At 35.4% G+C, this 13,836-nt stretch overlaps 1 protein-coding gene across 2 annotated transcripts in view; it reads left to right on the top strand.

The window, feature by feature from the left end:
• Positions 1-13,836, top strand: part of LOC111512606 (uncharacterized) — a 79,985-nt gene that overhangs the window by 61,567 nt on the left and 4,582 nt on the right. For both annotated transcript variants that reach the window (XM_023168747.2, XM_023168748.2), the window contains exon 3: positions 12,902-12,990. In XM_023168747.2, the coding sequence (XP_023024515.2) occupies positions 12,908-12,990 (83 nt within the window). In that variant the 5' untranslated portion in view covers positions 12,902-12,907. The remainder of the gene's footprint in view (positions 1-12,901; positions 12,991-13,836) is intronic.

Here is a 13,836-nt window from a genome sequence, read left to right as displayed (position 1 = left end):
GCAAGATTGTTTTGGGGTAATGAAACCGTTGACAAGTGTGGATCTTCCTGCAGAGATACGACAATGTCCAATTTTTGATCTTCTTCTAAAATATGTGGCCGGCCACTTCTGGGCAAGTCCTTCACTGTACCATGTTCTTCAAATTTGTGTAAGACCTTAATCACAGTAGCCTGGAAAATGTGATTTTCCGGATATTTTGCATTAAATAAAGCACACACCTCACTTTGTCTCCGCATTCTATCCCCACATCCCAACAATATCAAGACTTCGATACGCTGCCTCTCTGACAATACCATTTTTGTTTAGCAAATTAAAAAAGAACACTTTGAAGGTACCCAATTAATAAACTAAACATACATACAATTTCAATTTCACCCAGAAATGACACAATTTTAAAACTGAGTCATGACAATAGTTCTTATCAGGACATTCATTTTGGTACAAAAAATGCAACAACCTTTTTCTCTTTTTGAGGTACACTGGTCAACAATTGCTTGGGATGGAACTAATTTTATGTGTAAGTTTTTGGTGAAAAAATAAAATCCACAGAATATTGATGCTACATTACGTTATCAGTTCTTCACACAAATCAATAAAATTTGTTGTGGTGCCTGGCCCTGTTGGTCTGTTCTTAAAATTTGTAAACTTTTAGAAAGTAGGTACTGGTGATCCTTAGCAATTGTTGAGCAATGTACATCATCACCACTTTTTTTTTGCAACGTTAATTCACCCGTAGATAGCACTAAGTAGGTATTTCTAATTTTTTTGGTTTTAAAAGAGTTTTTTCTCATTTCGTGGTAATTGCATGAGTAAAAAAAATGAAGGAAATGGTCAGATTCCATTTTTTAAGAACATTTCAATGAGCCCATACGTGACATAGGTTTGCATTTGAAAAAAAAATAAAATTGGGGAGGGTTGCAGCTAGGGGGTTGAAAAAAAAATTCATTTTATTGCCAAAAAATGTGTACAACATGAAATCAACTGACGTGTTTCATCGTTTTTTCCTAAAATACTGTTTAAAAAGATATTCATTTTATTCCGGACTTTTGCGCATCCCTGTATAAAATAATAGCTTAGAGATTGAAATGATACTGAAAGATTTTGCAATTGTGCTGACTAGACATAATTTAATGAAAAATACTTCAATGTTGAAGGTAAAGATAGTTACCAAATGTAATAAAACAAATATAGGTGAAAGGCAACGCTACAATACAGTTCTCACGAAGGCAATAAAATAAAGGTAATGAATTTGGCTCAAAATGACTCGCTAAAAGTTTAAGGAATTAAAAGGAGAATAATGTGTCTGTAAGTTACAATATTAGTCATCTCCTGATGATACTAACTTGGTTAGCGAAACGCGCGGCGAGAGACACTATTTTGGTTCTCGTGTAAAAAAGTGTTCTCAAAGGATTGTATAAGATGTTAATATGAATACTGAACACAAAACTATGACAAATTTTCAAGCTTCGGCTATGTTCATCCTGTATTTTTTTTGTTTTGAAACTCTTTTTCGTACAAATTCAAATAAAAAATAAATATTTATGATTTTTACAAATCTAGAGATGTACTCAAATATTAAATCATTCTGAATTTATTCGACCGAATTTAGCAGGTCCTGTTTCTGTTCTTGATAAAATCGTGCATAACATTTTGTACTTATTCATTGAATTGGATAATTGATTTTCTTATTCAGATTTAATTTAACTGATGACTATCTCTAACTGGAAGTACTTAAACTCATCTGGAAAACATCATATATATGCAAAGTTAGTAATCAAAAATGTTAATGGTTCACTTATTCAAATTAATAATTATTTAGAGATACTCTTTACGAGTCACTTTCTGTTAATGGAATGGAAGTATATTCCTTTTTTGCATATTGGCATCGAGAAATGAGTTGAGTAACCCACAGAACAATAACGTTGAAATACAGTTGTGAAATTAACCCTATTTCGAGAAGCAAGAGCTGCCACCTTAATTTCCGACTGATATTGAGCGATGGATATTCGATTTACTGTAGATTATATGGGTCTTCCAACATAAATTGAGAAATGCTAAGGTTTTTATAGTAGATCAATTTCATGGGGGGTCTGTTTATTCCATTAAGAAATTAGAACTATTTTCATGGCATTTTTAAATGAAGTGTGCCCATTCGCATTATCATACGGTTAATTGACTTTGTAAGATTTTTGGAACTTAGTCAGCATACAACATGAAGGTGAAAAGTACATAAATCAAAGGGACAATGTTTTTTCAAGGAGAAAATTTGCCTTTGGGCAATACAAGTACTACTTGTTATGTAAAAAAACCTTGCACATTGAAATTTTCCCATTATTTCCTGCAATAAATTTTAATATATTTTTTTGGAAAAATTTGCAACGTTTATTGATGTAGCAAAAATATATTCATTCTCAAAATCGACAGTATAAAATTCAAAATTACTCTTCAGAAGTCTTGAGGACATGTCTGTGAATCCTAGCAGTCTAAAATAAAACATTTCTCAAAATACATATTCTCGGCTAAAAGGTGCCTACTTAAATCTTCACTCAAATCCCAACATTTTTAGGTTCATACATATAAGATATTCTTGATTAATCAAATACAATGAAATCTGCTCTAATGTCAGAGTTATGTCAAACAAAACACGATGCGTGTCTTGTGATTGACATTTTCGTTCAGTCGCAGTGTCAACTTCAGGAACCCATGTATTCACACCAGTGTCTTATATGGATATACTCAAACAATATCAATTATTCTAAGGCAAATACAAAGTACACCAGAAATGTACATAATTTATCCATTGATATACCCCTTTACAAAAAAAGTCATACCCAACGTTCAGTCTACTATTTCGCTCCAAAACTGTATAACATGCTTCCACTTGAAATAAAGATAAATACCACAGTTTTAAAGTATAAAAAAAATACAAAAGAATTGATAATTGTGAATAATACCCGTATAAACAGTTTATTCAAACATACCCAATAACCCAGAAATATCACTCAGTACATTTTCTAATCTTCCAATGTGTCTTTCAGTGTATGTGTACCTATTTCCAATATTATGTAAATCTAGATGTATAGATAATTATAGGTACTTATTCTCATAAAATATACCAGCTTCTGTCCTCCGGTCGGGTCGCGGTCGGGTTCCTTCGAGGGGGCGTGTCCTACGACTCCGCCCCCGCCGACCACATGTACCCTTCGCCGTAACGGCCGGCTGGCCTCCCAGACCTGAGCCCTAGGGATTTTGGGACTCAGTTCCTGTCTGAGTACGACGGGTGGTTGATTTGCTTCGGTTCGCTCCTGTGGAATGTAGAACTCCTTTTGGAGGTACTGACCCCGCCATGAGGCCACCCCCAAGCCTCTCTCGGCTTCAGGGTGACTCTCTGGCATTCCTCCACCCCCTAGCGCTTCCGCTAGGTCGTCAGTATCCGGCTCGAACGAAGTGCGAGGCGCTCCTGTGCGCAACGCACCCCTCTCCTCCCAGGGATCGCTAAATGCTCCAACCTGGGGGCATCGCGACCCCTGGCGTCGGACGACCTTTGCTTCGACGCTTGGTTCCAATTCCGTATTGCCAGCATCTCCAAAGCCTTCTCTGCTTTGAAGACGCTGTCCTTCACCGCGCCTCTCGAAACTTTCCGTGTTTCGAAAGTCCTGTCCGGTGGTTCTTTCATCGAAACATTCGTTGTTTCGGAATTCCTGTAAGCTATGGCATGATCCTCTTGACGGGTTTGACAATGGCATGGTTTCTCTTACACTTTCCATTTCCACAGGATGGCTGTACACCCTGTGTATTCTGGGACTTGGGGCTACCACATAAGTGGGTAACTCCTCCATAGCGTGCCTCAAATGCTCGCATTCAGGCAGAACTACCGGTTTCGGAGGGAAAGCTCCTTCCGGTTGTCGCCGTCTGCAAAAATCCTCGATTTCTGCTTTTTGTTCCGGTTGGGAACAAAATTGCGATTTTGTTGATTTTGGAGCCGATCTCAGCATAGGGGATCGTACTCGCATTGCTAGCATCGCGCGAAGCCCTAATTGAGGTTCGCTTTGCGATCTGGCTGGTGCATCTCCTCGGGGATGATGTCCAGTTTCTTGTAATGACGCCTCCTGACGTTCTCTTACATTATTTTCCTCCTGGAAAATCGGTGTATTTTCCTCCTGGAAAATACTGTTTCGTCGACTCTGCGGAGTATTAAATTCCCTAATACGGTTTAATACTAATTGATAAGCCGAGTTGTTATCGCGATTTGAGGACTCTGTCCTTTGTGTCGTATCGAGTTCTCTAGCTGTTCGGCTTACTGAAAAACCATCAATGCCCAGGGTTTGTCGCTCTGCGACCAAGGGAGAGGTACTGATGTCCTCGTTCGTTGAAAGAATACGCTGAGTAGAACCTAGCCTCAGACTGGCTGATCCCACCGGAGTTCTAGGAATACTGTTTCCTGTGAAACCAGATTCCATGGGGTTCCTTGTCGGCTCGTCGGAGTCGCACTCAGGCGGCTAAAATTGTCTGACAAGAAATTGGTTTGTGGTCTCGCGGTTTGGCACTGATGTATTTTCTGCAAGTTGCGCTCGCGCGTATCTTGCCCTAGTCTGCATTTCGATTTCAAAATTCCCTAATATGACTCTGACGAGGAAATAGTCAGAGGGAAGGATTCACGGAAATCTAATATTTTTAAGTTCACCCTTGGATCGCGAAAGCTACTTTCCTATCCAAGGCCTACAGGGTGAACTGAGCTAGTGATTTAGGAGCAAGGAGTCTAACGGTTGAGCAGCACCCTAGGATGAGGGCCGCTCGCAGGATAAGGTAGGAAGGTGTCGTAATCCTGGAAGGTCCCAACGGTTAGGTTGAGTCGTTCGCCCGAAGGACATAACTAATGATGTCTTGACCCTCCCGAGTTTAATCTCGAAACACCTCGACCTTTAACACCGCAAGGTGATCGGGTGGGGTGAGACCGGGCAACTTTAGTAGGGACCTGCTCTTCCTTTGCAGGATTTGGGCTGCTTTCCTCTGGCGGAGTGCCAAAAGGAACCTGGACAAACGTAAGGTATGGTTATGTGCACTGCAATAATTATCCAACCAGTAATCTGCTCCAGTATCAGCTCTGATGACTCCCAAAGTGTCCGCAATGCCACTGGTCTGTCCTGATTTATTCTCTGTTGGTCCTAGAGATTCCTAATTCCGGTGAAAATTCTTCCAATTCCACTATTTAATGGTAACCGCAGATCCCTGACGACTCCTGTGTTGTGCTGTGTCTCTATTAAGTTCTGAAAAGAACCAGAGACTCGAATTCTTTCAATAAAATCCAACCGCAGCTTCAAACTTCTAAGAAATCTTCGAATTTTTAAAATTGCTACTACTTGCTCAATGTTCTATATGCCGCTGTTTCTGTCTCATTCTTTTCGTGTATCGTTTCGCTTCCTCAATTTGCGTTGTACGATAAATGAAATCTAACAGTCTTCGGCCTCACTCGGAAATCTTCGGAAAATCACGAAAAACCTAAATTTTTGTTTTCCTCGATTTCATATAGAACTCAGCATCCTGAGACAAAAAGTCTTATGCCGTGTCTCGATATTCCTATTCCTTCTTGCAAAAATATGCGTTTGAAAAATGTTATATTTTTCAAACTCAAATGCTAATAAAAATTGAACCACGAGCACTAGAAACGTGATCGAGGTGTCAAACGATAGCTACTAAGAATCTCTATCGATTCTTCTTTGAAGAAAGCACGATTTCCCTATCTAGATAGCTGAAAAAGCCATTTTCCATAAAATCAGCTTTTTCCCTATTTAAAAATTGGCGAAGGCTAATAATCTTGAAAAAGATTTTTCTATCGCTTAGGAAACGACATTTCACATCTTAATTTTCGAAACTAAGCTGAAATATCTTGGGAAAACCAATGTTTTTCCACGTTTTCTTAATGTTCATTCTGAGTGGGCGGTCCTTGTACTGGAGCTCGTGAAATTTCAAACTAGTTTTGTTTTACGACACTTCCTCTGTCTATTCACTAATACAACTGCAACAGTTATTTAATCTTTTGTTACTTTTGTGCCTGATATATTTTTAAAGTACTTCCACGGGAGACAGACGGAAGCACATTACAAGCCACCTGCGCTTAGGCTGCTTTCCTCAAACTCCTAGTGGTCCTAACCATAATATTAATAAATTGTATATTAACATATTCCAAATGAAATTGAACTGAATTGAATTGAATTGAATTCATTTTGAGTATCCCTGCCGGATGAGGTATCACCCGTAGGAGTAAGCGACCTCTTGTTCGAAAAAGATCTATGACTCTGAGCCCACTTAGTGTCATCAACGGAACCATCGAGAAACTGCGTCAAAAGCAAGACCTTCTCAAGAGACAGATAGCAGGATATCCCATGAATCCGCTTTGCACCAAGTTCTTGACAATCGAAAGCAAAATCTGCAACAGGAGAAGAACAAACTCACTCTGACTAGGTCAACAAACAATTATCCACCCAAGCTAGAGGTGGAAAAATCCCCACATGGCTGAATCTCATGAATCGTACCCTCATATGATAAAATTGCTTCTATGATGAAGATGTGAATATTGCCGCTTGAACGTCTCTTTAGTACATGACTGTCATAGAGGATATTCCATAAGATGGTCCGCAGGTACGTTTCCAGAGATGCAGATTCTGGCTAGATGACTACAGTTACATGAGATGATCAGGCGAGCATCTACTTGCTGGTGACTACAGTTATTACTTTGCAGCCATAAAAAGCCGTCTTCTTAAAATGCATCACAAGAAACCTACTTTTCAAGCTACACATTTATGTTGCTTACACTCTGAGTCACTCTTTTGTCAGCTGATTTGAAAGATCACTTACCAATTTGAGAAAACGCTGGATTCATTTGGATGATTTTGAATAGTTGTGAGCCACAATTAATTTTCTGGGATTGAATTGGAGGGCCGAATAGATTCACTCACTTTGGACCTACATGTCTACATACCTACTGCATTTGGCAGCATATAATATCATTCAATCAGCTAGGAGTGATAAAAGAGTGGGAGATTGTATTGAATTCGAAATCTATAAATTTTGCGCGGTTCTAAAAATATTAATTGAATTAATCCGACGAAGAGAGATTTTTATACTCCTTGGTTACATTTTTCTGCAAAAACACATTTATATAAGCCTTGACATCATGTGGGTAGGAGAAGGTATGTTTTACTATGCAATAATACTGGTACATTCTTATTTTGTGAATTTGATCTTTCAAGGTTGATCGAATATATTGAATGTAAGTCATTTTTTGTGAAAGAAAATCAGTTTTTATCGACTTCTTTGGGGTATTTTCACCTTCCATAATCTGAAAACTATGAAAATCAAAATGGAGAACCTCATACAGGTGTAGGAAGGGCAAACATTTCAGTTTACCCCGATAAGGTACTACTGCGTGAAATCAAAGTTTTTCACCAAGGAAAATGTTCTGTTTGATAGTAACTTTTCGTATTCAATAATTTTGTCTATCAAAAAACAGCTAAGAAGTAATACAATACTTATCTCAACGTTTCGAAGGCCAAAATCCTCCTTCGTCTTCAGAAATTATCAAAATTCAAATATACATGCAGTTATTTCTATTATCGTATATATTAAAGAGATGGAAATTGGTCATGAGTTAACGAAAGTCTCAATTGAAATAATAATAATAAAAATAATATCGTGTATTATGCATAAAAATACATTTATAAATAAAAGGAAAAGGGTAAGCCAAAGGCTATCTTCCACCCCTCCCAAAAATTATACAGTGAGTATAAGAAAATAATTATAAACATACTTATTCACTATCATGACAATAATAGAGAAGAGAAAAAAATAATACATCAAATAGTTGCTGATAACTCTTAATATTCTTAACATTATTTTGGTCAATTCAACAATTTCATTGCACTACCATACATTGAATTTCAAATTTTTTAAATTAGCACTGGGCAGTAAGCATGTGTGATTTTATTTCTTTCTCAAATTGATGAATAGTATGATTAAAAAGGGGTAAAATTTCATTCAGATAAGAAGGGGCTATATAAGAAAAACATCCTTGAAATTTGGAAGTACGGTGCCTAGGTATGTTGAATGCGTTAATTCTCAAATTGACCATATGTATGTCAGAATGCCTGCTTAATAAACTATATAAATAACTAGATGTTTTAGTTTGAAGCAACTTAAACAAAAACATTTTTATCAAATATTAGACTCTGTACCTCACATTCAGCTCCTCCATTTTTAACAAAAATGGGGTGACATGTTCACCATATGGTATACATACAGTATACGAATCTCCTGCAAGCATTTTGTATACGTTGTAACTTCTGCTTGTTATTATTGCGACAAAAAATTGTAATACACCGAACAACAATACTCGATATGGAGGTAAATAAGAGTTTTAACTAACCTGAGTTTCATTTCTTCTGATAACTGATACTTGTATAGCGATTTAAGTTTGAAGAAGGATACTTTGAAAATGTTTGTCACATGTTCATGGAAAGACAAAAAGCTATCTATGGTTTCGCCAAGATTTTTAGTAGCATAGTGTATAGTTATTAAATAATACCCAATAAACAACAATGGGATAACAATGAAAAATTTGCACTTTGTGGGAATTCAGATATTGTTTGAAAACAGAAATGGAATTATTGAATTAGTTTATGTTTCATTTTTGTATCGCGAACACTATCAAATAGGCACAGGAATATTTTTAGTAAAATGAGGGCGACATAAATAAAAAAGCACTTGGGAAATACCCTGTGACGTAAAAAGTCCATCATGGAATCAGTCGATTAATTCGCTTTGCGTTCGGAGTAGTTACACGAAGAAAAAAAATAAGAGAGATTTGTTCTGTGCCCTCGTTTCGTAAATAATAACAAGCGAGTCGGAGAGAAAGTCATTGACCGTAGCGGTCGCATTTTATGTATTTTACCTAACATTTCCACACAAGTTCAATGCCAAGTTTGTCATACCAAGTGGGTTATTAAAGTGTTCTGCCTCAAAATATGTAAAACGGAATTGCAAATCGTACCTATGTTTCATATTTTAAAATGTTAGGAGATATATTTGTATATGTGTTGGAATTGGCCAATACTTGATAAAAATACATAATTTTTTCAAGTTACACTTTATTGTGAGATTTTCACTGGACAGTTTACAAAATCGCAACACGTGCTTCGCTAAACAATAGCTTCCTCAAGTGTTTTCATACTCTTTCATACCACATTTTGAAACTGGGGTACGGGAATACGTCAACGATCCTTTCAATCAAAAATGGATAGGTAGGGGTGGGCCTGTGGCGTGGCCACCCAAATAACCTGACTTGACCAAAATGGATTTTTTCATGGGGATTGTTTACCAAACTCCTCCAACATCTAGGGAAGACATTGAACGAAGAATCACAGAAGCTCTCTGGGAAATACCAGATGATATGCTGGAACGTGTAGGAAAATCGTTTAAAAAAAGACTAACATTATGTGTTGCAGAAAATGATCGCCATTTTGAACATATTTTGGACTGAATTTCACCAGTTCGGACTTCCATTGTCTAATATGTAAAATGATTAGAAATCCCCGAAACAACTGAAAAAGAAGAATTAAAAATAAATAGCTGAAAATAACAATTATATTAAGCAAAAATAACCTGAAATGAAATAATAGTGAAATAAAATACAAGTAAAATTAAAAACGATTGAACTAAAATAAAGAAATACAAATAAATATAAATAATATCTACAATCGTCTTCGAGTGATGACTGGACTGATTCCTCCGAGAGATGACTATTTATGGGTCGTTCGAGTACTTTCACTTATCCCCACTTTCCATTTTTTTTGCCGAGCACAAGAAACACACCCAGCGAAGGGAAACCAGCAAATCAGGAAAAGCAGACAATGTTTGGACCCGTCAACACAATTTCGAGTGGTCCCAAGCTGAGATCATACACAGAGAGGAACATTGGTTTAGGAGAAAATTCAAGGAAGCCGCATACATGCTGTCCAACAACGTATTCAGCCAAGCTAGCGTAGAGATACGCAACGTATGGAAACCCATCATCAAACGAAAAATGGCCAACTCCCGCCAAACGGTCATCTCTCACTGAACCAGTGAAGCGGAAAAAAATGGAAAGTGGGGATAAGTGAAAGTACTCGAACGACCCATAAATAGTCATCTCTCGGAGGAATCAGTCCAGTCATCACTCGAAGACAATTGTAGATATTAACAATCGAAACGTCGTGAACTAACGTGGCTCGGAATCTCTTAACTTTTTTATTTTTTATTTATATTTATTTGTATTTCTTTATTTTTGTTCAATCGTTTTTAATTTTACTTTGCTTAATATAATTGTTATTTTCAGCTATTTATTTTTAATTCTTCTTTTTCAGTTGTTTCGGGGATTTCAAATCATTTTACATATTAGACAATGGAAGTCCGAACTAGTGAAATTCATCATGAAACATTGTCAATCACCTTCAAACAAACATATTTTGGACTCCTCTATTCAATAAAAATTATAGGCGTTATTGTTTATATTGAAAAAAAAATTTGGGTATAATTTGTAAAATATCTGTTTTTTGTATAGTGTACTTCTGATGAAAAATGTAGTGAATTGTTGAAACATTCATACAAATGGAAAAATACAGGGTGTTGCATTTGAAACGTTTGAATTATGTCTGTTTGTAAATTAATTTAACTTGACCGTTTTTACCGAGCACCCTATATATTATTTCCGAAAGTTGAGAATCCCGAAATTCATAGTGATGTTGACTAATTATTCCTGAAAAATCCACTTGATTGCTATAGACACGCAAGTGGTGAATCAAAAAAATATTGTCTGCAAAATAGGTTTTTCTCGAATAACTTGGCAATGCCGCAATGGAAAGTCGAAAACAAAAATTTCTTAGAGAACTAAAAAAATATGGAATCGAATGACTCATTCATATACTGGGTGTTCTATTAAAAAAATATAACTTTGGCTGGCCACGCTCGGCTGAATCAAACAGTAACCGAGAAAATAATTTTAAAAGATAGTATTTATCAATATGACTGCGTAAAAATTGAGCAATTCGAAAAATCGTTTTTTCTGATAGTTATGGCCCCTTGAGCAAATCTGGCCCGCCGTTGACGTCATTCATCAAATGGTTAAAATTCAACAATTTTGGAACGAACATTCTTGTCACATGCTTCATGCCTGAATTTCCAAAGAAATGCATGTCATGGGCCAACCGATGTTCCGACATCCTCAGCAACTTCTCAGATAGTGATTCGACGATTCTCCATAACAATTAATTCTCTTCAATTTTGCAACATTTTTATCGGTTGTTGAAGTGCTGGGGCGTCCAGGGCGAGTGTTTTCATCCTCAAAAATAGATATTGAATAAACACTTCATTCCAGTTGATAATCATAAATATGTGAAAATATAATTATTTTCTTAAAAAATAATTGATTTTCAATATAAACACCAAATGTTGCTATTTTGATTTTGAGCTCATGTTATAGCATAAAATAGGCATAACTTACTGTTAGTGAGATTAGCCGTTTTCAGAATGATATTTAGTAAACAGCACATGTCAAAAAAATTAAAATATGTATGGAAAAAATTGTTATAGATTCACATGATACGTTATAACCTCAATAAATACACAAACTGAAACAATTTGAATATTCAACATATAGATAAAAAACTTGACTGATCACCATGTTGTACTATAAAAATTGAAATTGGACAGCATCCTAGTAGAACAAGGTGGTCATTTACGTGTATTGTTTACTGTGGAATAAGGGTCTTATTCAGTCCATCTATTTTTGAACAACGACGTTTCGACATTGTCTATGTATTCTTCAGCTTTTAAATAAAGTAATCGAACACGATTACTATTTTGTACTCATTTTGTTTTCCGGTTTGAAATGATAGCCTATATATATATATATATATATATATATATATATATATATATATATATATATATATATATATATATATATATATATATATATATATATATATATATATATATATATATATATATATATATATATATATATATATATACATATATATATATATATATATATATATATATATATATATATATACATATATATATATATATATATATATACATATATATATATATATATATATATATATATATATATATATATATATAGTGGATAATCTTAGCGACTGGAGAAATGTACAATAAAATGGATTACCAGGATCTCTCAGTCAAAAAATCAAAAATCAAACTGTTCTACTTTGCCATGATTTCGCTTCTATTGGGAAGCTTCTTCAGGGCCTACAATTTAATTAGTTGTGAATTTTTTCGCCATTGAATAACATTACAGTTCATACTTACAGTAAAAATGAGTGAAAAACAATTATTGAACAAATAGATTGACGAGATATATATATTTTTATATATATATATATATATATATATATATATATATATATATATATATATATATATATATATATATATATATATATTCATCAACTCACGGAAAATAGTATATAAGACATATTTATATTGTGAAATATTTTACCAAATATCTGAAGCATGAAAAAGTTTACATATGACATCCTGAAATAAACCTCATAGACATATCAGATCATGCCATTATCAACAAAATTCTTCAGTACTACATTGATCCATTCACAGACGTCTTGTAGAAACCATCATTGACTGATATTTTGCAAATGTAGTGTCCATCGTAATATGAATAATTACCGTTCACTGCCCTCCATCCTGCCTAGACACGGATATAACAAAAATATAGGCTAATATAACTTGAATTGAACAATTGAATAAAGTTTCTTATAATTATCTTTTAACGTTCTCAGAAAATATTTTTTTATTAATTTCTTTTTTATTTTATTTTCAGGTGAAAATGAAGTGCTCACGGCCAGTTGGCCTAGTGCTAGTGACTCTTGTGACAATGACGTGTTCGATGCCACCAGAGACTACATCAAGGTACATCTCCCAGGAATACCATAAGTTTTCTTCCAAAATGTTAACCGAAAACTCGTTCACTCCATTAAATTACCGACATACTTCAACCCATTTTTCAGACAAAACCACAAATGGATCGTTCAATAGTAATGAAAATCGTGAAGGAAAAAGGACAGCATTTAAAAAAGTAAAAACTAAAATACATTCTGTAGACAGTTCCTCGAAAACTAAAATAAATAGTACAGACATTCTCAATGTCAAGCCTTCCAAAGTAAATGTATTCAAAATAGTGTCTAGTTCTTCAAATCACATAAATAGTCCAGCATCGAAAAACAAAATCAGAAATGAAGCTACGAGCAAAGCTCCATTTAAAATCAAAGTGAAGAATGTGAGTTCTCAGATTACCCCTTCATTGAAAGTAACAACACCTATGCCTGCAAAATTCGTGGCAGTTCAAACAAAAGTAACTACTCCCAAAATAAGAATCAAGCATCCTACCCACATGATAAATATTTCGAATATGGCTAAAACTACAACTTCTCCTATCAGGAGAAAAAAACCAACTGTTCAGAAAGTCGTTACAAAATGGTCAGATACAACCGATCTCAGCGAAATTAAACAGAACTGGTATGAGGAGGGAGTGCCATACCCCAATCCCAATCCAGAAATCAGTTCCTCTTCCCCAAGCTTCTCTTTGAACGACTTGAGTTCGATATCCCCGTTAAGTTCTGATTCTGTGAATTACGTTTCCAATTTGAATCCAATGCCCGAAGTTAGTTCCCACTCACCCCCATATTTTTTAAGCGACGTGCCCGATTATTTGCCAGGCATACCCTCAGTTTCAGATGTATCATCAGCAGCTCCGGA

Source organism: Leptinotarsa decemlineata, unplaced genomic scaffold, assembly GCF_025532065.1.
Source record: "Leptinotarsa decemlineata unplaced genomic scaffold, Ldec_3_MD MMD2_tig00026328_RagTag_RagTag, whole genome shotgun sequence".
Lineage (NCBI taxonomy): Eukaryota > Metazoa > Arthropoda > Insecta > Coleoptera > Chrysomelidae > Leptinotarsa > Leptinotarsa decemlineata.
Note: the sequence above shows the minus strand (reverse complement) of the source record. Positions and strands in the feature narration are given on the sequence as shown.